Genomic DNA, 25,154 nt, shown 5'->3' with positions numbered 1-25,154 from the left:
GCAGCCTAATTTCTAGAGCCGCCCCTGGATGTGCCTCCCCTCAGACTCTGTTCAGGGGTAGAAAATTCTGACAGGAGTGAAAGACCCCATCCCCCACCATCTGCTACCCTTGGGGAAGGGGATGGAAAAGGTGGGGGCTGGGGGTTCCCAGGTGTCTGGTTTTTGACTGGAGGCTCCAGTTGAAAAGGGAAACTGGCAACGTCCGGTCAGCACAGAAAGTCCAGTTGCTGCAGTAACTGGCCCCCACCACTGGCAGAGGGGAGGGTGGGAAGAGCAGCAGGGCTGGAAGGGGCCAGTCTGTGCCGTGGGTGTCACAGTCAGGGACAGAGATTCCCTTCAGTCTGAGCTGGGACCGGGCAGATTTTCAGGGGATCCGCATTTGTACCCCAGGTGTTGACACCAGGATAGAAATAAGGGCGGAGCTTCCCGGAGAAGGTGCCAGTGAAAGTGAAGAGATGGGACCTGTCAGTCACATTGTAAAACGAGACCTCGCCCGCCTCATAGTCCAGGAAAATCCCCACCCGGCTGGGTCTGACGCTCACGGGGAGGGGGGTCAAGGGGGAGGTGAGGGCCTTGTATTCCTCCTCCCTCAGCCACATGACCCAGAATCCATCCTCAGGTGTGGCTGTGATCCATCCCTTCCTGCTCACAGATTCCCTACAAACCCCCAGATCCCATCTCGTCTTGTCTCCCACCTCCACCTCCCAGTAATGCCTCCCACCCGCGAACCCCTGAACGCCCAGGACGGAGGGACAAGGATCAAATCTCTCAGGGTTGTTGGGCAGATCCTGTCGTGTATGTCCACATCTCACACGTTTCCGATCCTCAGACAGGATGAGTTTGGGATTTGCCGTGTCTGGATCCAGAGTCACGTCCACTGGGGAGAGAGTCACAGAGTCAGGGCCGGGGGCAGGGGCTGGTCACTGGGATCAAAGGTAAATTAATCTGCGTCCCCATTAATTGCTAGGCGTGGGGGGAAGAAGGGGGAGTCTTGCCCTTTAAGGAGAGTCAGGGCCCTGTCCGCCCATGAGAGAAAACTTGAGGGGAACGACAGGAAGGTGGGGAGCAGAGGGATGGCGAGGGGAGGGCAGGTTCCAGGGGCAAGGGGAGGGATGGGCATCAAGAAGAAGGAGACAGACCCCAGGGAGCACAGGGAAGCAAAGGAAGCGGGGGTAGCAGGGGGCAAAGGGGTGTAAGGGAATGGGGCGGCAGCCAAGGGGCAGAGGAAATGAGAAGAGGGGTGGACTCCAGAGGGGCAGATCAGAGTCAAGAGGAGGGACAGGTGCCAAGGGTGGGGGGATGAGGAGTAGGGCAGACACCAGGAGCATGGGGGTTGGGAAGGAAATGGGCAGGTGCCAGGGGGACAGAGTGAGGCAGGAACCTGTGGGAGAGGAGCTGGCTAGGGCAGGGGTGGTCACTGGAGGGCAGAACAGAGAGAGGGGAGGGGCTGATGTTGGGATAGAGTGGGGTGAGGAGAGGAACGGCAGAGGAGGGGCAGCACCAGGGAGCAGAGGGTGGGTGGGGCAGAAGCCACGGTGCGGGGATAGGGGGGAGGAGAAGCCCTGGACCCTGGCAGAACATGTGGGGCTGAAGTCTCTGGGTCGGGAGCCCCAGCCACCCTAGCGGCAGAAGCTGCAAGGCTGAAGCCCCGACCCCACTCTGTGTGGAGCTGGCCTGAGCCCCTCTCTCTCCCGTGCCCTCTGTGCGGAGCTGGCTCTCACTCTCCAGCTATGGAGAAATTCAGCCAAATCTACCCACCTTGGTATCTCCATTTCCCCCCTCACCACACAGCCATGAAGGGATTCAGCCTCGGAGGCAGGGTCACGATTAGCCCCATGTGGCAAGTGGGATCTAGGGCACCCAGAGGTGAAGTGACTTTCCCAAGGCTAAGCAGGGAGTCAGTGGCAGAGCAGAGAACCAAACCCAGGACACCTGAGCCCCAGGCCTGTGCCTTAACCACTAGGCCACCCTTCCTACCCGAGGAGGGGGAACCGCCTCTGCTGCTTTGAGTGTGTGGACAGAGCCCCCAGGAGGTGGGGAGCAGAGAGAGATGGGTAAAAGGACACAGGTGGGAAGCAAGAAGGGGGAAACATCAGGAAGGGGAGGGAGCAAGGAGTTACAGAAGAAACAAGAGGGAGGGAAAGGGGCCGGGAGAGTGATAGGAAGGAAGTGGAGAACAGAAGAAGGGAGCAGGGAAAGACTCCCCACTGCTTGTGCCTCCCATCCACCTTCTTCCCACAGCCATCCCTGGCCTTCAGCTCCCAACCAGGAGCTAAGCCGGGGTGAGGCACAGCGTGAACACAGTGTCTTTACACAGGGGTGTCAGTGAAGACAGCATGTAGCTGAGTGTAATGAGTTTAACACACTGGAATTCATGGAAATGTAATGCTGTAGTTCGTTACTGTTTGAATAATGACATTGCTGTGATACCAGTGACAGACACACATTCAATAAAAGAATATGAAGGAAGTGTATAAATATGCTGAAAATTGTCAGTTTTGAGGGAGGCTGAACGCCCCCCCCCCCCCCCAACACACAGACCTCGCCTTCAAGGCAGGAGGGAGCAGAAAGGAGTGAGCAGTGGGCAGGAGATGCTCAGGGGAGAGGATCTAAGGGGAGGAGGCCGAGTGGGGGCAGGAAGAGATGGAGTGGGGTAGAGTGAGGGCAGGACCATGGGGAAGGGGGCGGAGCCAAGATGGGGCACCCGCCGGCAAAACCAAAAGTCAGCACCTATGCACACACAGAGCTCAGCCACGGCTGTGAGGCAGAAAAGCTGCCGCGTGGGCACAATTTGTTGCAACTGGGTCAGGGGAGTGTCACAAGCTGGTTATAAAAACCTGTCTGCCCTTGTAGTGGGGACAGGGCCTTCCTTACCCCAGATCCATGGAGACACTGAACAGCTCCTGTCTGGGCCTGTTACGCTGGAAGGAAATTGTGGCTAAAGCCCAGTCTGAGCCTGCTGCTGGGAAGAGAGAGCTTGGAAGTTCAGTTCAACCATCACTCAGCCCTGCAGCCTGCAGCGAGAAGCCAGTTCTGTTCCATCTGTCTTCCCCATTCCTCTACTGTGTATCTGAAGCTTGGGGGAGGTGGAGAGGCTAACAGAAGCTGACCTGTTTCTATACCACAGTTTCTCAAATAAAGTAATAACTATCCTAAAAAAAAAAAAAAAAAAAAAATGATGGCCAGATAAGAATGTCCATCCTGCAGAGCCCAGGTACCGCCCTGGAAAGGTGACACCAGGGGGCAGCATTTCCTCACCAATCAACCCTTTCCCAAAGGGGCAGGTCCCTGCTCTGCAATAAACCTGGGTTTTGTCTGCCCCTTTCCATCCACCCCCAGTGACATTGCTGTTTTCAGCCCATTGAATGTCATAGGAAAATGCTCTGTGCAGGGAAAGGAGCAGAGAGCTCCCAGGGGGAGGTGGGTGTCATCATGGATAAAACACTAGTGGTATGTACAGTACCTGAGTAGAGCTGGGCGCGTCTCCACCCTGCAACCAAACACAGACAGAGGGGTGAGAACTCCCCTGAACACAGACACACTGAGCAGGAGACAATGTCACACAGGGTGATACTGCGGGGAATGGAACTTACTGAGCTCAGCCTGGAGTTTATCTAAAAATAAAACAAGGAGAAATGAGTCAGTGTCACATTATCTTGCAGAAGAGAAGCGAGTCAAAAAGACCTTAAAGCACATAGGAGTCACCAACCCCTCCCGTGAAGAGCTCACAGTCTAACCGGACAAGACAGGCACAGGGCTGGGGAAGGGGCAGAACGCACAAGCAGAGTGAGCAGAGCGATAGTGCAAATGCCACATCAGTGCCACCATTTAACAGTCACACTGTGCTGTGTGGGAGAGAGGGGGAGCAGGGGGTGGAGTGAGATTGGGGTGACAGGACCGGGTGAGAGGGGGTTGGAGCTGTCAGCCAATCAGCACAGGAGAGAAGACAGGCAGAGTGACACTGTCACAAGTAGCATGATGACATCATCAACCACTATATCCCTCTGGACACGGAGGTGAACTACAACAGCCTGGGCACAGCGCTGGCTACAGGCAGAGTGATGCCAAACCTGCTCCCGCCCCCGGCTGTGTGGGAGCAACAAACCCGTGGGAATTCAGTGAGTGGGGTTTGGGTCTGTTCGCTCCGTGTCCTGAGTACGAAGGCCGAGGGGCCGAGCTTCTCTGTGCACCGCACAAACCAGACTGACTTTCTGTTCACAGTGAGCTCTAAGAGCTGCCCAGAGGGGCTATGAACCTTGTTGTAAAGTCTGAGATTCCCCCTCCCGTCCCCAGTGAAATGAACAAAGGGACCTCACCTTTCTCTGCACGATGCGCCGCTGGAAGTGAATAACAGGAGAGGTGGGTTACAAGACAGAAGATTTATCTGTAAGTATTGCAAACTCATTGGAATCATTTTTCTGCTGGTAGAAAGTAGAACACACAGGGGCTCTGCCTCTAGCTATTCCCACTGCCCACGTTATACTGGGGACACAAGGCCAAGTGCAGGCAAAACACTGAGTAAATGGCCATCTCCTTTCCTCTCTGGCTGAGTGAAGGGAGGCCCCACACGGAACTCGGTGGCATTTCTGTCTGTCTGTAATGGGAGAACTTTTGAAAACCACGACCCTTCAGCTCCGGCGTGTTCTAGGCATCAGTGGGTGGAACCCTCCTGATTTTCAAGAAATCTGGACATTTGTAACAGCCCGATTCCCTCAAGATACAGGGTGAGAGGAAAACAAAAACAAAAACGAGGAGTCCTTGTGGCACCTTAGAGACTAACAAATTTATTTGGGCATAAGCTTTCATGGGCTAAAACCCAATTCATCAGATGCATGCAATGGAAAATACAGTGGGAAGATATATATATATATACAGAGAACATGAAAAAATGGGTGTTGCTATACCAGCTATAACGAGAGTGAGCAATTAAGGTGGGCTAAGGGTTTCAGGTGAGGGTGAGGTCAGAGTTAGGGTTAACAGGCTCCTCATTCCACTCCAGTCACCCTCTCCCCCGTTGGGCTTCTCGCCTCCCCTTCAACCAGCCCCTGCCAGCTGGACTCCTTACACCCCTATTCCAGCGTGGCCCCTCCCCTCCCCACCCTGCTCAGAACCCTACGGATATGGGGGGAAATCGGAAAAGCCTGATTTTAGTGGAAATTAGTTTTTTCCAGTTTTCTGCTTTTCTCAAAAATCAGTAGGGTTATAGCTACAGTGTGTGTTGGGGGGAAGGGACCCATTTGAAGGTTGCGGGGCTGCGGTGAGACCAGCTGGATGCAGCCCTGGGCCTATGTAAGCAATGAAGTAAGCAACCCTCTAGTTACAGAATTGCCACATCATTGTGCTCCGTGATCTAAACTCTCAGGGTGAGATTCTGTGCTCAGAACCAGGAGCCCAGGGGCACAGGAGGGCTAAGCCCACATTGCATCCCCCTGATCCTGGCTGCTCTGGAAGCCAAAGCAGCCCCCGCTGTAACTCAGGGCTTGTCTGCATAGGAAGGTTACACCAGTACATGGTAAGGTGGGAATTTAAACTGCTCTTGTTACACGGGTATAACACCCCATGTCAGCGCTGTTATCCTGTAATGGGAGTGAGTTTTTCTGGCTTATCTTGTGCCTTTAGTTACAGCAGCCTTTCCCTAGGTGAAGGGCAGCAGCACAGCCCAGGATCTCTGCAACACTGTGCCCTGGGCCCCTCTCCTGACACCACCCTCTTGTTCCCAGACCCATCTCCCACACACCTAAAATAGGGGTTGTGAGTGGGTCCTCAGAGGGCAGCCTGTAGCTGTTCACTGCAGTGTCTGCACTGGAGGAATCCTCCCGCACCTGGATCCAGGCCTTCTGGAGCCCTTTAATGCTGCTCTGGTCCTTTTACTGACCATAAAGAGGTTGAAGTGTGGGTGAAAATCTCATCCTCCATTTATTAAAATGTGCCCAGCTTTTATGGGTATGAAGGCATAACTGAGCAAGTGATCTCAGTGTAAGCAGTGCTCCAGCCCACTGAGATCTGCCTGAGTCTGCAGGCAGCGCTGTTTGCTGTTCACACTCAGCACAGTGGGATTGGGAGGCTGACATTAAGGCCTGATCAATGATAATTTAATTATCACCATTTGCAATTATCTCACTACTGATCATTTTAGCAGAAACATCCAACTTCTGTGCTTCTCCCTCACAGCTGGATGAGGACGGGTACCGGGGAGGGCGGCAGTGGGGCAATGGCAGAGGGCACTGGGGCAGCTACCTGTCATCAAGGGTTGCTGTGGTGAGGAACAGTGAATACAGGCCCCTCCCTGCACCATCCAAATACAGTGTGAGCTCTGTGCCTGCTAAAATAGGGAGAGGAGATACATTCTCCCTCCCTTCCTCCAAGTATGAAATGCCTCCTGGTCCTGGATACCAGAAAACAAACAAACAAACAAACAAACAAACACACACACACACACACACACACACACACACAGTGAAATCCTGCCCCTTCCCTCATTACATGGCCGTGGAAAGGCCAGAACACGGGGGGATCCCATGTGAGGAATTGTGTTAAATGCTGGACAAGTCTCAGTCCCCAGCAATGACTCTGGTCTCCGGCCCGGCCAGGCTAGGGTGACTCAGGCCTGGCCTCAGGGTGCTGTGTCTGTAATTTCCAAGGGGTTTTAGGACAAATGGCCCCTTCCCCTTCAGAGCCCGTCTGTGTCAGCGTGAGCAGCCCTGAGCTCACTGCTTGGGCTCTGGTGCCAATACGGAGACATTGCCCATCACCCCTTCAAACACCAGCACGTTATTTGTAATTGTTCCATCCCACGGGTGTTTTGCAATTTCTCCAGCAAACACACTTACTCTCCCTCTCCCCTCCCTCCCCACTGGAATTGTCTCTGTGCAAATACCTTCCCCCACAACCCTGGCTGAAGGGAGGGGCTCTGCTGATTTCCCACCCGTCACTGCTCCCCATTGCTCTGCCATGTCCCCGCTGCAGGCGCTGCAGCCCACACAGCTCCGTAGCCACAGCCTGAGCCATCACGTCCTATGGGCCCTCCAGGCACAGCCGGGTCCCCAGAGGTGAGGGGGGAATCCCTAACTGTGACGATCTTTACATCTGCCACATTTTGGGGTAACATTCTCGTATAACCTTTAACCTACCCCCTTGGCCCCAGACACTGACCTTTCTCACTCTCCAGATCAGATCGCAGCATCTCTAGGGGGAGAAAAGGGGCAGAGGTGAGATTCCCCTGTCATATTTCTGGGAATAACCCTTACATCAGGTAATGTAACTAGCCCAGACACTGACCTTTCTCGCTCTCCATTTCAGATCGCAGCGTCTCTAGGGGGAGAAAAGAGGGAGAGGTGAGATTTCATTCCATCATGTTTATGGTGAAGTTCCTATTGTTTAATGCAGCTCTGCTGTAGGTATGAAACAGAGGAACAAAGGGAGAGACACAGATGGGTCTGTCTGTGGAGGTCCCTGCACTCCCATCCCAGGCCAACTTCTAATCTTGGGGATGGTGCCTGCCTCCTGGTCCTAACGTTACAAGGGAACAGCTCCCTGTACGGCCAGGTTCAGTGGGAGGTGCCCCAGCTAAGAATGGGGTGAGAGGCCTTTCTTTAGCTGGGTGCTCAGGTCAGCGTGAGCCAGGGAGGGGTGTGTGGATGGGCCCCTACAGGCATCACCTCTAAGTTCAGCTCTTTCCCACTGGGAGCTTGACCCTGTGGTGCGTCAGCCCTGGGGTACCAACGCTGCTGGAAATGGAGGTTGCAACATGTCTGCCAGTCACTGCTGAGCACAGCCTAAGCGAGAGCATCTTGTGCCCAGTGTGAGCAGCGTGTCAGACTCAGCTGTGCCAATCCTAAGTGTGTTTGTGTTATTACAGCATCCTAGCCCCAGCTCACCAGGGCAGCTGGTGCGGCGAATTCTCTGAAAGGCCCAGGGAACAAGACAGTGACAGTTGATTGTTCTGATGGTTTAGTGGTTGGAAATGAGCCCAACAGAATTCTCTCTAGGCCCACAGACAAATTCTATACACCACTCAAAATGAGTTAATCCCTGTCACCTAATCAGTGCTGCCAACTCTCATGATTTTGTCATGAGTCTCATGATAATTATTGTTTTCCTTAAACCCCCAGCTCCTGGAGTCTAGTGGAGATGTGATGATTTCAGCCTTCCTTCTTAGAGAAAAAGTATGCTTCTAGCCCTTGTTTCAAAATGTTTCTCCAGTGCACCCTAAAGGCTCAACAAGCAGAAGGCAAATAAAAAGAAGCCCCCATCGACTATTTTTACATCATCCCGTGATTTTAAAGCCAATCTCCTGATTGTTGGTGAGCCTGATTCATGATTTTTGAACATTTGGGGTTGACAATTGTGATAAATGGGGGGGGGGGTCCCTTTAGTGGACACCCAGCCAGCCAGTTAGCTATAGAATCCCTCTTGGTACCTGTTCTCTACTTGCTTTACCTGTAAAGGGTTAAAATGTCTCACTGCACGCATAGGTAAAGGGAAGTGAGTGGGTACCTGGCCCAAAGAGCCAATGGGAGGGCTAGAACTTTTTAAAATTGGGAAAAAACTTCCCTTTGTCTGTCTGTTGTTCTCCGGAGAAGAGGGCAGCAGTGATGCTGTGAGAAGCTGAAGGCCAGGGATGAAAATCAGCAGAATCATACCTAAGAATTGCTTATTTGGAACCCAGATAAGTAAGTAGATCAGAAAATGTGTAAGAAGATGCAACTAGGTTTATTTTGTTTATTTCTTATGGCTTGTGGACTCCTCTGTGCTAACCCCAGAGGCTTTTGTTGCTTGTAACCTTTAAACTGAATACCCAGAAAATTATTTTTGGTGCTTAATTTTTGGAATTGCTCTTTTAAAATCTAGCAATAATCTGAGTTTTCAGATGTATTTTCTTCCTTTTTGTTTTTAATAATATTTACCTTTTTTCAGAACAGGATTTGGATTTTTGTGTCTTAAGAGGTTTATGTACAGGATTTTTTCGTTAGCTAGTGGCAACAGCTGATTTCTTTATTTTCCTTTCTCAGCTCTTCCCCGGGGGTGGGGGGGATGAAAGGGCTTGAGGGTGCCCCACAAGAAGGAATTCCCATGTGCACCTTCCTGGGTTCCAAGCGGTTTTGCATTTGGGTGGTGGCAGCATCTACCATCCAAGGTCAGAGAGAGGCTGTAACCTTGGGAGTTTAATACAAGCCTGGAGTGGCCAGTATTAATTTTTAGAGTCCTTGTGGGCCCCCACCTGCTGCACTCGAAGTGCCAGAGTGGGGAATCAGCCTTGACAGCAATCCTGTGGACTCAGCCCACATAAAGCTGTGAACTAAACCAGTTCACACCTGGTGCCGACAGAGTGTGTAGGTGACAGTTCTAAGGTGTCAAGTATCAGAGGGGTAGCCGTGTTAGTCTGGATCTGTAAAAGCAGCAAAGAATCCTGTGGCACCTTATAGACTAAGGGCTTGGCTACACTTACAAGTTGCAGCGCTGGTGGAGGCTTTCCAGCGCTGCAATTACACCCCGTCCACACTTGCAGGGCACAACCAGCGCTGCAACTCCCTGGTTGCAGCGCTGGCTGAAAACCCATCCCGGCAGGGGTATAAGGAGTGCAGCGCTGGTGGATCCAGCGCTGCTCAGCAGGTGTGGACACTCACCAGCGCTTTACCTGTCCTCCAGGGAATAAGGAGCTATCCCAGAATTCCTGTTCAGCCACTCTGCTCATCAGTTTGCACTCTACTGCTCTTGCCTCAGGTGACCAGCCCTTTAAATGCCCCGGGAATTTTAAAAATCTCCTTCCTGTTTGCTGCAGCCAGGTGTGGAGTGCAATCAGTTAATCTTTCCAGGTGACCATGCCTCCACGTGGCAAACGAGCCCCAGCATGGAGCAATGGCGAGCTGTTGGACCTCATCAGTGCTTGGGGGGAGGAATCAGTGCAGGCACAGCTGCGCTCCGGCCGTAGGAATTACGATATCTTTGAGCAGATATCAAGGGCCATGCTGGATAGGGGCCATGATCGGGACGCACTGCAATGCAGGGTGAAAGTTAAGGAGCTGCGGAGTGCCTATTACAAAGCCCGCGAGTGTAATCGCCGATCCGGATCTGCCCCCACGACCTGCCATTTTTACAGGGAGATGGACGAGATACTTGGGGGTGACCCCACTGCCAATCCCAGGATAACGATGGACACTTCTGAGCAGGCTGGGGGACAGGAGGAGGAGGCGGAGGCGGCGGCGGCGGAGGAGGAGGCGGGGGGAGGGGAGGAAACCACGAGTGAAGCTACTGGGATGGGGGAAGACACCCCAGAGTGGGCATGCAGCCAGGATCTCTTCTCAAGCCAGGAGGAAAGTACCCAATCGCAGCAGCCAGCAGTTGCAGAACGACAAGCAGAGGAGCGGGTTAACGGTAAGCGGCTTTTATTTTCTGGGTGGAAATGTTTCTGGAGAGGAAGGGGGTAGGGTCCCGGGCGGAATCCACATTGCTGTAAAAGAGCCTCCCGCTGTCTCCTAGTGACTCGCAGCAGGGAGATATCTTGCAGGATTAACTCCTGTGAAAAATGTTGGGAGACTCTTTAGTGAAGAGATAGGTAGATAGTGAAGATCACCCCTGCAGCTGCATCTTCACTCAACCCCTCTATCACTCCAGATTACCCGAAGCAACCAGCCCCCCTCTATCAATCAAGCCCCACTTCTCCTTCTATAAGCACCCCTCACTCACCATTTCGTGGCTTCTGTCGTGTTATGCGTGTGGGAAAAGAATGTTAAAGTGCAAACTCCCTCAGTGTAACAATTCATGTCTGGAGATAGTGGATACAATGCTGCCCCTGTTAAATGTTTCATTTCTACAGTGACCTTGACTCCTGGAGTGGCAGATGTTCCACAGCACAGAGGCTACAAAATTTGAGAAGAAATCCCCGAAAGAGCAAAGAGGAGATGCTGAAGACTGTTCTTCAGCACTCTGCTGCAGAGAGAAAGGAACTGAAGGAGTGGCGAGAGAAGGAAAGCATGATCCGCCAGAGACATTGGCGTAGAAACGCTGTGGCAAAGAAGAAAAGCACAAACCAGCTGCTAGAGATCCTGTCGAGCCAAGCGGACTGTCTCAAGGCAATCTTAGCCATGCAGGCAGAGCAGTCCCGTGCTGCCCCACAGCCCCCCCCGTCCCAAAGCTGTTTTCCTTGTGCCCCAATGTCAGCTCAAACCGCCTTTCCCCAGCATTCAGTTTCTTATCACCACCAGCTGCCTCCAACACCTGTTCTTTCACCAACCAGCCCTGAAACCTACCACCCTTACCCTCTGCACTCAACCCCCACAACCATGCAGTATATGCACCCTGAAGTGCAGGAATCGTTAAACAGTACTCCAGACAGGACATATGCAAACTTGTGACTGTACAGTTCACCAACCCACACCCCTTCCCTCTTGTGTTCATGAAATGTTGTGTGTCTGTCTGTCTGTCAAGGAATTTTTTTTCTTTACAATAAAACAATTCTTGGCTTTGAAAACAGTCTTTATTATAGCAGATAGTGAAAGATACCTTAGCCCAGTAAAGAAAGAGGCACTGCAAATCATTTTAGGGATAATAGAATAACAGTGTAAACAGTGCAATTCACTCCCATGCAAGGCAGCAAACATTACTGTTGGCTTTCAGCCTCAAATTCTTCCCTCAAGGCATCCCTAATCCTTGAAGCCCTGTGCTGGGCCTCTCTATTAGCCCTGCTCTCTGGCTGTGCATATTCAGCCTCCAGGACTTGAACCTCGGTGGTCCATGCCTGACTGAATGTTTCACCCTTCCCTTCACAAATATTATGGAGGGTACAGCAAGCGGATATAACCGCGGGGATGCTGCTTTCCCCCAAGTCTAGCTTCCCATACAAGGAACGCCAGCGTGCCTTTAAACGGCCAAAAGCACACTCCACAGTCATTCGGCACCGGCTCAGCCTGTAGTTGAACCGGTCCTTGCTCCTGTCAAGCTTCCCTGTATAGCAGCAAAGAATCCTGTGGCACCCTGTATAGGGTTTCATGAGCCAAGGCAGTAACGGGTAAGCGGGGTCTCCAAGGATCACAATGGGCATTTCGACGTCCCCTACTGTGATCTTCCTGTCTGGGAAAAAAGTCCCTGCCTGCATCTTCCTGAACAGGCCACTGTTCCGAAAGATGCGTGCATCATGCACCTTTCCAGGCCAGCCTGTGTAAATGTCAATGAAACGCCCGCGGTGATCCACAAGCGCCTGGAGAACCATAGAGAAATACCCCTTTCGATTAACGTACTCTGATGCCAGGTGGGGGGGGGGCCAGAATAGGAATATGCGTCCCATCTATTGCCCCTCCACAGTTAGGGAAACCCATTTGTGCAAAGCCATCCACCATGTCCTGCACGCTCCCCAGAGTCACGGTCTTTCTTAGCAGGATGCGATTAATTGCCTTGCAAACTTGCATCAAAACAATTCCAACGGTCGACTTTCCCATTCCAAACTGGTTCCCGACCGACCGGTAGCTGTCTGGATTTGCCAGCTTCCAGATTGCAATAGCCACCCGCTTTTCCACCGTCAGGGCAGCTCTCAATCTTGTGTCCTTGCGCGCAGAGTGGGGCGAGCTCAGCACACAGTCCCATGAAAGTGGCTTTTCTCATACGAAAGTTCTGCAGCCACTGCTCGTCATCCCAGACTTCCATGACGATGTGATCCCACCACTCAGTGCTTGTTTCCCGAGCCCAAAAGCGGCGTTCAACGGTGCTGAGCATTTCTGTGAATGCCACAAGCACTTTGGTGTCACACATGGCAGGAGAATCGATATCGATATCATCGTCAGACTCCTCGCTGTCACTTTGGAGCTGAAGGAATAGCTCGACTGCCAAACGTGTTGTGCTGGCGACACTCATCAGCACAGTCCTCAGCAGCTCGGGCTCCATTTCCCACAGAGTAAAACAGAAAGACACTCACAATGGCGCCAAACGTTGCCGGAAAGACAGAATGCTGGGATGTGAAGCGATGCACCACGGGGCGTTGGAACAGGAAGCGGAATGACCCACACACTTCCTTCCCCTTCCCACAATACTCAGCGCCAAAACGGCGCCAAAACGGGACGAGGTGTTCTGTGGGATAGCTGCCCACAATGCACCTCTCAATACAGCGCTGGAAAGTGCTGCAAGTGTGGCCACACTGCAGCGCTGGTAGCTGTCAGTGTGGCCACACTCCAGCGCTGGCCCCTACACAGCTGCATGACCAGCGCTGTAACTCCCAGCGCTGCAACTTGTAAGTGTAGCCATACCCTAACAGACGTTTTGCAGCATGAGCTTTCACCCACGAAAGCTCATGCTGCAAAACGTCTGTTAGTCTATAAGGTGCCACAGGATTCTTTCCTGCTTTTACAGTTCTAAGGTGCAACATCCAGTTCCAACTTTCACAAGTACAAAGCACAAGAAAACAGCACAGCTCCTCTCTGCTTCTCTGAACTACCTGCTTCCATCCCCACGAGAAATCGCTATAACAGACATTTCCCCTTCCCAATTCTTCTGACACTGGTACATTTCTACCTACAGTTCACAGCACTTCAGTTGAGAAAACCCTCTGGGTGGGACTTTCACAGCTACCTTGGGGGTTTGCACATTCGGTGCCCATTACTGTAAACAAAAATTGGGCATTCAGACCCCTTAGGCAGCTCTGAAAAGCCCAGCTCCCTATAAACACACAGATCACTGAAGGACCATTTCTGCCTTTTGTGATCACTGCGTGGCACTCTCCTGAGGAACACTGAATCAAAGGCCCTTAATCCCAATCTCTCTACCTTTGGTTTTGATTTTCACTGTCTCTCTATCACACATCAAATTCCTCCCTCTTGTTAATTTACCTTTTGCTCTGTGCTGCCTCCAGATGCAGTAACTGGCCAGGAGAATGAGAACAGTCAGGACAGCCAGGATCACACCCAGAGCCACCAGCCCAGGATTGACTCGTGGGAAAAACAGCTCTGCAAGAGAAAGTGCCATTGACTTGGGAGCAAACACGCACAGAATGAAGGCAGGACCCTGTGACAATGGTGACTCTGTGACTAGTTAAAAGAATCTCAAGGTGAGATGTGGCTCTTTTGTGCTTTATTATTCAGCTAATGAAAGTCCAAGCTTTAGCCTGGTTACTGAGCATGGTTAATGAACGGGATGGGGGCTGTTGTGGGTAAGGAGGGGGTAGGGTGCAGATCTACTATGCTACACCTGGGATTCCATATTCTTTATGAAAACATAACTGAGATATACTTAATGCAAGATGGCTCATGTGAGATATGATTGGGAAAGGTTCTGATTTACTGAATGCGATGATCCAATTTGTATGCCTGTATCATGTCTGTATCTGAAGTTAGGAATATTAACTATGTATCTGTATTTCGACTATACTACTTTGGGTGACACCCCTGCTAACACTTCAGGTACAACAACGGAAAAACCAGACAGTGCTGATGGCCCATCGGCAAGAGACAATGGACGATAAAAGAGCTTAGTCTTCCCATGAACCTGTGGGTCAGCCTGTGAAGAATGGCTACAGGGGCCCTACAGAGGCATGTGACCATGTCACCTGATACCAGAACCCAGCTTGAATTCTGCACTTTTCCACGAGATGCTGGGGTGGGGGTCAAACTAGGAAACAAAGGACTCCCGCCTTATGCAAATACTATTTAAGGGTGGGGAGTGAGGTAATCCAGGTCCTCAGTTCTCCCCCATAAGCTAGTCAGCAGTGCAGCACTTTGAGATCTGAGATGAACAGGGCTTTACAAACACAACCATCTTATTATTATTATTATATAGATGAAATAGTCATTCAGTATTAACAAAGTTATTTGCCAATTTTTAGAAAAACTTCAGATTTTATATAGTTTTGAGCTGCTCTTAGGTCAGATTTTGCTTCTGAATATTTTGGGCCTGATCCTTTATTGCCAGCACTCCCAAAGCTCCGACTTCGTTATGCAGGGCTGCCCAGAAGAGGGGGCAAGAGGGGCAATTTGCCCCAGGCCCCGAGCCCTGCAGGGGCCCCCACGAGAGTTTTTCGGGGCCCCTGGAGCGGGGTCCTACTCTCTCTCTGGGGGCCCCGGAAAACTCTCGTGGGTTCCGGAGCTTCTTCCGCTCCCGGTCTTTGCTGGTGGAGGGTCCTTCCGCTCCGGAAGCTGGGTCTTCGGCAGTAATTTGGCGGCGGGGGGCCCTTCCGTTATGGGACCTGCCACTGAAGTGCCCCAAAGACCTGCGGCGGGGGCCCCCCGCTACCAAATTACCGCCGAAGACCTGGCTGCACTTTGGAGGCGGGACCCGCTTCGGCGGTAATTCGGTGGCGGGGGGCCCCCGCTGCGGGTCTTCGGGGCATTTCGGCGGTGGGTCCCGGAATGGAAGGGCCCCCCGCCGCCGAAGACCCCAGGCCCCCAGAATCCTCTGGGCGGCCCCGTGGTTATGCAGGGAAGGAAGGATGAGGCCCACTGTGTGACTGTGAAATGAAAACCCACAACATATTCACAGGGTGAGCGGGGTCACCCTCGCTGTGGAGCTCTGTGCTGATGGACTTTTCTGCAACTGAATACAAGTTACAGCCTGATCCTCAGTTCTGACTTGGGCAATGGGAGTTTTGCCAGAGTCTGAAGTGCAGGAGGGGGCCCATAGTGCAGCTGTTACACAGATGTGGTAGTTTCAGATGTAATCTGAGTAGCGATGCTCAGACCATAGCCAAGGCTCTCTTGTGCTAGTCAGGAAAAATGACTTAATTAGCCTGATTTTCATAAATACTCGGCACCCCACAGCTCTCACTGAGAGCAAAGGAGAATTCCCTCTCCCACCCCCACTGAGAACTGTGATGGTCACAGCACACACAGAAGTTAGACACAAACATAAATACTCTTGCTGGAAGGTTGCAGCATTACAGGATTTTATGTCTTAGAATCCAGAACCTTAAGACGCAAGAACCCACAACAGAGATGGGGGAGTGCGGGGGAAGGCTGCTCCCTAAGGCAGTGGGCACAAATCATCCCACCTTGCTTTACGTTGCCTTGTCTATATAGGAACAGTTACTGTGTGGCAGGCTGGGGTGTAAATCCACCTTGCACTAGCCTGCTGTGCACTAACCGGCTGTGTGCACTCTGCAGCCATGCAGTAAAATTTTCCTTGTGCACATTGATCTGTTCCCGTTTCCAAGTGGGGTAGATCGAAGCGCACTACGGAATTGTTAGTGCACATAGCAGGGCTCACACAGACAGTTAGTGCACAGCAAGCTAGTGAGAGGCAGATTTACACCCCAGCTCTGTCCCTGTCCCTGTCGACAAGCCCTGATTCTGCTCACATGCTTTCCTACAGAGCCCTCTAGCCTGCAAACAGGACCTGGAAACACCCCACTCGTAAGGTGATAGTTGCAATTCCAACACAGTCCTCACTATACCACCACCACAAAGGAGCATTCCCTCCTCCAGCCCACTGAGAAGGATGATGATTGCTGAGTCCTGAGCTGTTATGAAAATCTGGCCAATGGCATCCCAGCCTGCAAGATGCTAAACACCCTCAGCTCCTACTGGAGTCGACGGGTACATCTACACTGTAATTAGGACCTGCAGCTGGCCCCTGCCAACTGACTCAGCCTCTCTGGGCTCAGGCTAAGGGGCTGTTTAATTGCACTGGAGACTTTCTGGCTGAAGCTGAAGCTCAGGCTCTGAGACCTTCTCACCTTGCAGTGACCTAGAGCCTGGTCTCCAGCCCAAGCCCAAACGTCTACACCACAGCTTAACAGCACCTTAGAACGAGTGAGCTGGCACGGGCCAACTGCAGGTTTTGAATTGCAGTGCAGACACATTCAAAGAGAACTGAGGTTGCTCGGGACTTTCCAAGAAGTGCTCAGCACCTTGAAGGTTCAGGCCAATGAACCAGAGACACAAAGATAAAGACTCTCTGCCCATGTCTGCAGCGTCTCAGTCTATCCCTGTGCGGCTGGGATGGGCACTGACCTGCTATGGAAATCACTGACTCTCTCTCCTGGTTGAGAAGGAGGTTCCTGACACAGCAGGACACTTTCTGGTTGGACTCTTCTGTTAGAACAATGGCAATCTCTGCTTGAAACAGGCCATTGGCCTCTGGGGATATTTTTGCAGAGTCTGATTGTAAGATCTTCCCCTGGAGGTCTCTCCACTGAGCCTTGGGCTCTGGGTACCATCCAGCTGATCGACACACCACCCGGATCCCTCCGTCCTGATGTCCCTCCACAGAGATGGCAGGAGCAGAGCCCAAACCTACAGAAGAAATAAATGAACTTGTGACAATCCTACAGTGCCCAGTAATGAGCCAAACATTTTATTACATCGTTATCAAAACCCATTTCTCATTAAATTAATAGTCAAATGTAAGTCCACGAGTGCAGTTGGAGCACCCATGGAGTAGGCATCTATGGAGAGGAGGGTGGAGAGAGGAAGAGAAACAGGGCGTGTGTGTCTGTAGCTCCTAACAAGAGAAGCAGCTGAGAACCTGTCCGAAGCCCGGGAGGGACAGAGTAGCTGACTGGGGACACCCAGGACAGGAGCCAGGAGAAGCATTGTGACAGAAAAGAATTACCTGAGCACAAACCGGAACCGGAACCAGTATCCCTGTCACCCAGAGCTGTATGGGGGACTGAGTACTGGGGCCTGTGATCTTGCATTGGGAATAAAGAGGGAGGCTGCAGCCAGGTAAGTGGGGAGGTGGTCGCTCTGTGTGGCTTTGCAGAGAGTGGCAGAATAGGGCACCAGAGGGGTTTGTTGGGGAGAGTTCACTGGCACTAAAGACGACCAGGATACCCAAGACTCATTGCTGAGCTGGAACTCGACTCAGAGTTCAGGAGTCCTGGGCAGACGCAGTGCTTGGCATCTACCCTTTTATGTTGTGGTACCACTGGGGCCTCGTGCTGGATCTCAGCCTGTTTTATCCTCAACCCCCATATTCCCCGTTGTTTTTCTATATTCATCCCTCTGTAAATAAATATTTCCCCTTCCTATATTCGTTGTACTATTCCGGTGTGTGTGCGTTTATCCCAGAGGATTTCGAAGAGGTGCCCCTGGGACAGGGATGACTCATGCCTGCCGGCTGTGGGGGGGACACAGAGTGAAGGCAGCTGGCTTCAGAGGTATTATTAAGCATGTTCAGTACAACCCAGGCAGCAAATGTGGGTGAGCACGTGACCCCGCATGCTCCCTGATACATCACTTGTGGGCTGGGGTGGAAGGGAGTTACCCTGCTGCGCTCCAGAGCGCGCCTGTTCCTGGCAAGTATAAGAGGGGTAGCCATGTTAGTCTGGATCTGTAAAAAGCAACAAGTAGTCCTGTGGCACCTTATAGACTAACAGATGTATTGGAGCATAATGCAAACTGGACACCCTATTGCATAATGCTCCAATACGTCTGTTAGTCTATAAAGGTGCCACAGGACTCTGTTGCTTGTTCCGGGCCGGAGCCGCTCTGCAGAGCAGACTCCATCTCAGCCACAGGGGGTCTATAGTTACATATTAGTTCCTAACAAATACTCATCAATGCAGAATGACGGTTGCCCGGCAGGGCCTTGTGCCTTCCCAAAATGCAGAGAGCGGCTAAACTTAAACGTCTGAAACCCAAGAGATACAAAGTAACGGCTCACAGCGCCCCAGCCCTGCCACCTTAACTCTGCCAGCTGGGCTGGCAACAGGCGCTGGGCACGGTTCAGTGAGGGTGGTGCCGTAATACATAGGCATGAGGAAGGGCTGTGAGAAGGTGCCATTGCTTGTGTTGTGTTTCTTGGATTTGTTTTCCAGCATCTCTCTGTCATCACTCCCACTGCCTTCCTTGTGTTCGCAGTCGCTGTAGTGACTGGTGGAGGGATTCATTCGAGCAGGCTGGCAGAGCTGTCACTGCGATGTGAGGAGAGGGATCACATTTGCCTCATTTCAGTGCTGAGGTCTGTAGGCTGTGTCAGTAGCAGTGCACAGAGGTGTCTTATTGCCATGGGGATTGTCAGCCGTCTGGTGTTTGCTGCATCTGATCTAAACCTCACATCACTGTCACAGAACTAGCTACACCTGTTCCCTTCTGGTTTGTCTGGCAGCACCTTCAGGCATCAGGCCACCTGCCTTCATCTGTCCTGGAGGGAATTCCTCAACTCTCCCACTCTTAGACAAGGCACAGGGCTACTGGACCCTGTGCATCAAGCACTGTTACCCTGTGGGTGCCAGACACCAGCCAAGATCAATCCCTGCTGGTGGCATCAGTATGGGGAGGATCAGCCATTGTTTGGTGCCAGGTGTGCACAAAAATGTTGTAATAACCACATGCTAATATCATCTGGCTTTTCAGGGGTGTCTGTGTATCTCATTAACCTCTTTCTCTAATGACCTCAAATTTTGCTCATTAACCCCACCCCAGAGTCCAATGAGTCACAGCAATTTTCAAGAGAATCTGAGTATGTGTCTGGATTTTAGAACCCACAGAAAAAATAGCCCTAAACAGTAAACTAGAATCAACCTTAACCAGAGCAGAGCTACCCCCCTACCATAATGAGAAAAATCAGGTGTCATCTCACAATGAACCCTCTGACTCCACTTATTACCCTGTTGAAGATTCAAAGTATCAGAACAAGTCACTGACCTGCCACCTGCAGTTCCAAAAAAGCATCCTTATAAGAGGCACTGGACTGAAAAAAACACTTGTATTGTCCATTGTCAGAGGGTCGGATATCACGTATTTTCAGGGAAACACTCCCATTGGTGATGTTGTCTTTCAGGAGCTCAGTTCTTCCTCGATATTCCAGCATCTGCTCTCCGTACTGATCCTGCCCATAATGGTACAGGTGCACGACTGCAGAGAACTCGGATCGGAACCACCTCACCTCCATCTTCTCAGCGCTCATCCTGGGGGAGAGGTGGCAGGGCAGGATGGCCTCACCCCCTAGGGTGGCAGTGATTGGATGATCAGGTCCAGTCACTGTGAACTCTGCTGTGAAATGTACAATGATAAATTGAAGTTAAATTGGCGAGTGACTGGTAATGGCATTAACTCAGTAGTAAGACACACAGTAAGAGAACGCCCTGACTTAGAAGAGAACATTCCATATCCAGGCAGTGCCCAAGACATGTCCATGAGTGCAGAGAGTCACAGGCTTGGGGTAACTGCACCTCTGGCTCCCTCTGTGGTCTGCTCAAGGAACGTCCCCTTAGGTCTCAGGCCTCCAGCTGTCACCTCTCCCTGGGCAGGGACCCACATCCCTCTCCCTCCGCACTGGGGTTTTAGGCCTGCAGCCCCCTTCAATTAACTGGTTTTCCCAGCAGGCCTGACCAAAGACCAGCACCTGCGTTTTGCTGTCACTCCCAGGGCTATGAACAGTGTGTGCCAGCGGCTACCAGTAATGAAACAGCTCTTCCAAAGCAGAGAACACTGAAGGATAAAAGCCTGACAGAAAACGTAGCATAAACCAATCAAAGGTCTGAACTTGTTACACTTATCCCAAAGGATTCTCATCTGGCACATGGGACTCACTGGTAGGATCCAAAGTCTTTCAAAACTTTCTCTCAGGGTATGTCCTAACTACTCACCAGATCGGCGGGTAGTAATCGATCTGTCGGGGATCGATTTATCGCGTCTTGTCTAGACGCGATAAATCGATCCCCGAACGCGCTCCCGTTGACTCTGGAACTCCACCGGAGTGAGCTGTGGTAGCGGAGTCAACGGGGGAGCCGCGGACATCGATCCCGCGCCGTGAGGACCCGAGGTAAATCGATCTAAGATACTTCGACTTCAGCTACGCTATTCACGTAGCTGAAGTTGCATATCTTAGATCGATCCCCGCCCTAGTGTAGACCTGCTCTTAGGGTTTGTTCTTTTGGTTAACAAATCACGTCAGTTTGTAGCCCATGATCCCTGGCCTCTGACCAGTTTAAATCGAGGGTTTATACCAAAAATCTTTGTTCTCTTGGGCTTCTGGGACCCACCCTGAACTAGTTTAAGCAATTTCCCCGGGCGTGGTACTTCTCTGGAGCTGTTATCTATCCCAGCAGTAACTACCCCCCATGGTTCATAAATACTGGAGAAGGTGAGGAAACCCTCCCCCATGTAGTTTACAATCCTGAGCCCACAAAGACTCGTACAGCACAGGGGCTCTCAAACGTCACTGCACCACAATCCCCTTCTGACAACAAAAATTACTACATGACCCCAGGTGCGGGGAGAGGGGGAGAAGGGGGAAAATTCCAAGCCTAAGCCCCACCATCCTAGCTTGGCAGGGGGCAAAGCGAAAGCCCAAGGGCTTCAGCTCCAGTCAGGGGGGCCTGTAACCTGAGCCCCACCACCCAGGGCTGGACCCACTGGGCTTTGGCTTTAGCCCAGGCAGTGGGCCTCGGGCTTCGGCTTTGGACCCGGGCAGTGGGGCTCAGGGTCTGGCCCTGATTGGTGGGGCTTGGGCTTGGCTTTGGCCCTCAGCAAGTCTAATGCCAGCCCTGGAGATCTCATTAAAACAGGGTCGTGACCCACAGTTTGAGAATTGCTGACATAGCACATAAGATACTATTTATAAAGGGGACACAAAGACACACAGAATATTCATAGTCCCCAAAATACCACTTGTGGTTGCAATTCCTGTCACACAGAGTACCCGTGTGAGTGTTATACACTGTCCAAATGTTCTTTGATTAGTGCTCTGACTTCTCATGGACACCTTGGGTATAATGGATATTGGGGGTCTGGTTCACTGATACACAAGGACCTTTCATGATGCTAAAGTGCAGGGGCCTCTGCAACTAGTGTAGGGATGGTGCAAGGGTCTGCAAGGTGTAAAGATGTGAAAATAGCTCCTCACTATGCAGGGAAAGTTAGAGCTCAGATAACAGAGAGAGGGGAGGAGGCAGATAGAAAAGAGCATTGGGCAGAGAACCAGCCGTTGTGGAACTGCACAGAAAGGGGGGGTCTCAGGGCAGAGACTCAGCATCAGGAGAGACAGAGAGAGCAGGTTCAATTAGCAGGATGGAAACCACAGCAGGAGGGAACTAAAATGCCGGAGTAGCTGTGCAGGCAGCCCCAGGGGTGGAGTGGGTCACTATAAGGCCTTCACCAATGGCACAGAATAAAGAAGACAGCAAATATCCTCACATCCTCACTGAGACACAAGGTTTAGCTCTCAGTCCTAGTCAGATGTACCTAGTGCAGTATGAACGGCTTGTGTGTTTTCCACTCATAACCAGAGAGTTGGGGAGTCATGATTCTTTGGGGCTGAAGAGTCTGATCTGTGACTGATACAGTCCGGCAGTGCAGTGTAAAGGAATTGGGTAGTGTCCCTTTAAATAGTTTGTGAGCCCCATAACAATGCTCACCGTGTTCTATGTCTTAGAAGTCGCCAGTCAGAGCAGCAGTGTGTGTGTAGCTAGGTTTGACAAGACTGCGTATAGGTAGCAAGCATGGCTACTGGGGACCCATCAGTGCCCTGGGGTTTCTCCACGTTGCTGGTTATGGGCAGGTTGAGCAGACATGGTTTACAAGACAAAGCAGTGATGTGAGATGGTCGGTGATGACCAGTAACAGCAGCCAACCCAGCGAGGAGGCCGGAGCTCCTACCTGACGCCAGCCTGTGAACCTGTAGAGCGAGGCAGAGAGCGACGTAGCCGGGCAGAGCAGAGCTCACTGTGGAGCCGGGGGAGAACGAGGGAACCTTCCCCATCATCATCTCCCCCTGTCTGGGGAACAGGGGAGATAACAAACCAGACAGCGAATGAGTGGGATGCAGTGACAGTACTACGGGACAGTGGGGAGGAGGTAACAAGCCTAACATACACCAGAAGGGAAGGGATTTCCCCCACAGTCCTCATCTGCCCTGGTTCTGAGCAGGGTCAGATGTCACTGTGCCAGCAGCCAGCTCATACCATCTTCACACCATGGCTGGCACCCGTGGCGCTGTCTGGTCTTATTTAGATTTAATACACTCTCGAGAGCAGGGACGGTCCCTCACTAATAGTGTGTACGGCGCCTGGCACAACCAGGCACCCAAATTGCTTGGGGCATTTAGATACTCCCATAGAATGGGACATATTAAGGAAAACAAGCCAGTGCAGGCAAGGCCATTGAATGCAGTATGAATTGCTGTGGGAAAAAATGGCTCCATCTCCCAACCACACCTGTCCCGGGTAAGGGACCTCTGGGGATCTCCCAAGGAGCAGTTCAGTCCCTGGCCCTGATGATTTTGCATGTGAGTGACCCACCCTCATTGCCTCCAGCATTGGTGCAATGTCAGGATTGAATTCTGAGCAGGGTCACCACGTCTCTGTGCCCCTGGGATCTGCAACATTTAAACCGCTCTAAGGATACGTCTCCACTGCAAGCTTCCCCATGGGGCAGACAGACATGCTAGCTCTGCTGGAACTAGCATGCTAAACGCAGCCGTGTAGCTTTGGTAGCCCAGGCATCAGCTCAGGTTACATGCCAGGATCACGGTGGGGATGTACTTGGGCAGCTAGCTCGAGCGGCTACCCACGCTACATTGCTGTTTTTATTGCACTATCTTGAGCATAAAAAACGAGGAATATTTGTGGCACCTTAGAGACTAACAAATGTATCTGAGCATAAGCTTTCATGGGCTAAAGCCCACTTCATCAGATGCATGCAGTGGAAAATACAGTAGGAAGCATGCATGCATCCACTGCATGCATCTGATGAAGTGGGCTTTAGCCCACGAAAGCTTATGCACAAATAAATTTGTTAGTCTCTGAGGTGCCACAAATACTCCTCGTTCTTTTTGCTGATACAGACTAACATGGCTACCCCCCTGAAACCTGTCTTGAGCATGTGTCTGTCTGTTCAGGGGGGGAATTGCACTGCCCAGCTGCAGTGTAGATGTATCCTTAGAGACAGAGAGCTTTAGGCTCATGCTGCACCCAGCCATGCGACTCCCGCCAGGCTGTGCGGTGGTGTAAAATCCTCCCAGGAACCAGGCTGTGCCTGTAACTTCCCCTACACTGGGACAACCACCAGGGCCAGTGTTGCCCACAGAGTGGCCAGTGGTGGCCCAGAAGGAAACCTGACCAGGGCTCCAGGGCACAGACTTGTGGCCTCCTCCCACTGACTGAGGGGAAGGTGAAGCACCCCCTGCCCTGGCAGGCACCCATGGGCGGGCGGGGGAGGGGTGACAGTGGTAACAGCACCTGCCTTCTCTCGGGGCAATGGCCCTGCAGACTCGGGTGGGGCTGGGAGGGATTAACTGACTCTGGACCAAGGGTTTTCTCTTCTAGTCTTTCACCCCCTCCCTCTGGAACTTCAGTTTAGTGACAATAACAAAAGCGGGGGGAGGGGAGGAGGAGTGAAACACAAATACACAAACACACACACACACACACACACACACACCTGTCACAAAGGGAGCCCAGCTCTGTGCCAGCGTCCCAGTCTGTGTTCAGATGAACAGAGAAATCTCTGAGTTTGCAGGGACATTCCCACAGCCAGGTTGACATTCAGAGTCAGGAGGTGCCAGTTTCTCCCGAGACTCCCTTCAGTGAGGCCCATTGGTGCTAACAGCCCATCTGAAGGGACCTCAGTGCCGTGTGTCTGGAGATCTCAGACCGAGCCATGCAGCCGGGGATCTGGAGCCCGGAGCTCCCCTTCCTGCTGAATCCCAGAAAGAAGCTTTGAAACAGAAAGTCTGGAAGGTTCCACAAAATTCTACAAAGCTCTGGAACATCCTCAGAGGTTAGTGACAAACGAGCCACAGAAGGAAAACCTGAAACATTTCACTTCAAACATTCGATTTTTTCTTTTATCGCTAACAACAAACACAGTGCCTGAGTCTGGTGCCCCCCCCACCCCCAGCCTGGCACCCAGGCAGTTGCCTCGGTTACGTGCCCCTAAATTCAGCCCTGGTCCCCATGTCACTTACCGAGGCTGCAGCCCCAGTTCTGCACCACGGGTCACGGAGCCGGAGGGTTTGAGACCCGACCTGTCATCGTTACTTGTGTGACATTTGTAGCTGAATTGATGGGGCCAAGCCCCCCCAGCCTGGGCCGAGCCCCCTTCCTGCTTGGGCCTTCCGCACGCTTCAAAAGTGAAAGTACCAAAGTAGCGGGAAGTTGAAGTCACTTGTCTGTGTCTGGGGCTGGTTGAGTCAGAGCAAAGTCCTGTGAAAGTAACAGCCCCACCCACAGTGCACTGAGCTGGGTGGGGAGGCGGGTGAATGGGCCTGGCAGGGGCAGTTTGCCAGGTGAG

The 25,154-nt window shown here is 52.0% G+C and overlaps 1 protein-coding gene and 1 long non-coding RNA gene across 6 annotated transcripts; one reads left to right on the top strand and one right to left on the bottom strand.

Moving 5' to 3' along the window:
• LOC120392955 (butyrophilin subfamily 1 member A1-like) lies at positions 1-24,990 on the bottom strand. 5 transcript variants are annotated; one of them, XM_039517609.1, is made up of 12 exons: positions 24,829-24,990; positions 24,303-24,557; positions 22,521-22,639; positions 19,566-19,910; positions 16,929-17,210; positions 13,815-13,931; positions 7,279-7,311; positions 7,153-7,185; positions 4,317-4,337; positions 3,594-3,614; positions 3,464-3,490; positions 1-877 (listed from the first exon to the last, which is right to left on the bottom strand). In XM_039517609.1, exons 2-12 carry the CDS (start codon positions 24,404-24,406, stop codon positions 318-320), a joined length of 1,662 nt encoding a protein of 553 aa, XP_039373543.1. In that variant the 5' UTR covers positions 24,407-24,557; positions 24,829-24,990; the 3' UTR covers positions 1-317. The 5 variants fall into 5 exon arrangements, with proteins under 5 accessions (XP_039373543.1, XP_039373545.1, XP_039373542.1 ...); XM_039517608.1 differs by having other exon boundaries at positions 4-877; positions 19,566-19,913; positions 24,303-24,560; XM_039517607.1 differs by having other exon boundaries at positions 4-877; positions 19,566-19,913.
• On the top strand, positions 3,987-13,967 carry LOC120392975. Its single transcript, XR_005591837.1, has 4 exons — positions 3,987-4,386; positions 7,300-7,334; positions 8,112-8,303; positions 13,838-13,967. It is a non-coding gene; the product is annotated as an uncharacterized LOC120392975 (long non-coding RNA).
• Positions 24,991-25,154: the final 164 nt, after the last annotated feature.

Source organism: Mauremys reevesii, unplaced genomic scaffold (genome assembly GCF_016161935.1).
Source record: "Mauremys reevesii isolate NIE-2019 unplaced genomic scaffold, ASM1616193v1 Contig13, whole genome shotgun sequence".
NCBI classification, from domain to species: Eukaryota; Metazoa; Chordata; order Testudines; family Geoemydidae; genus Mauremys; species Mauremys reevesii.
This window is presented reverse-complemented; position numbering and strand designations above follow the sequence as displayed.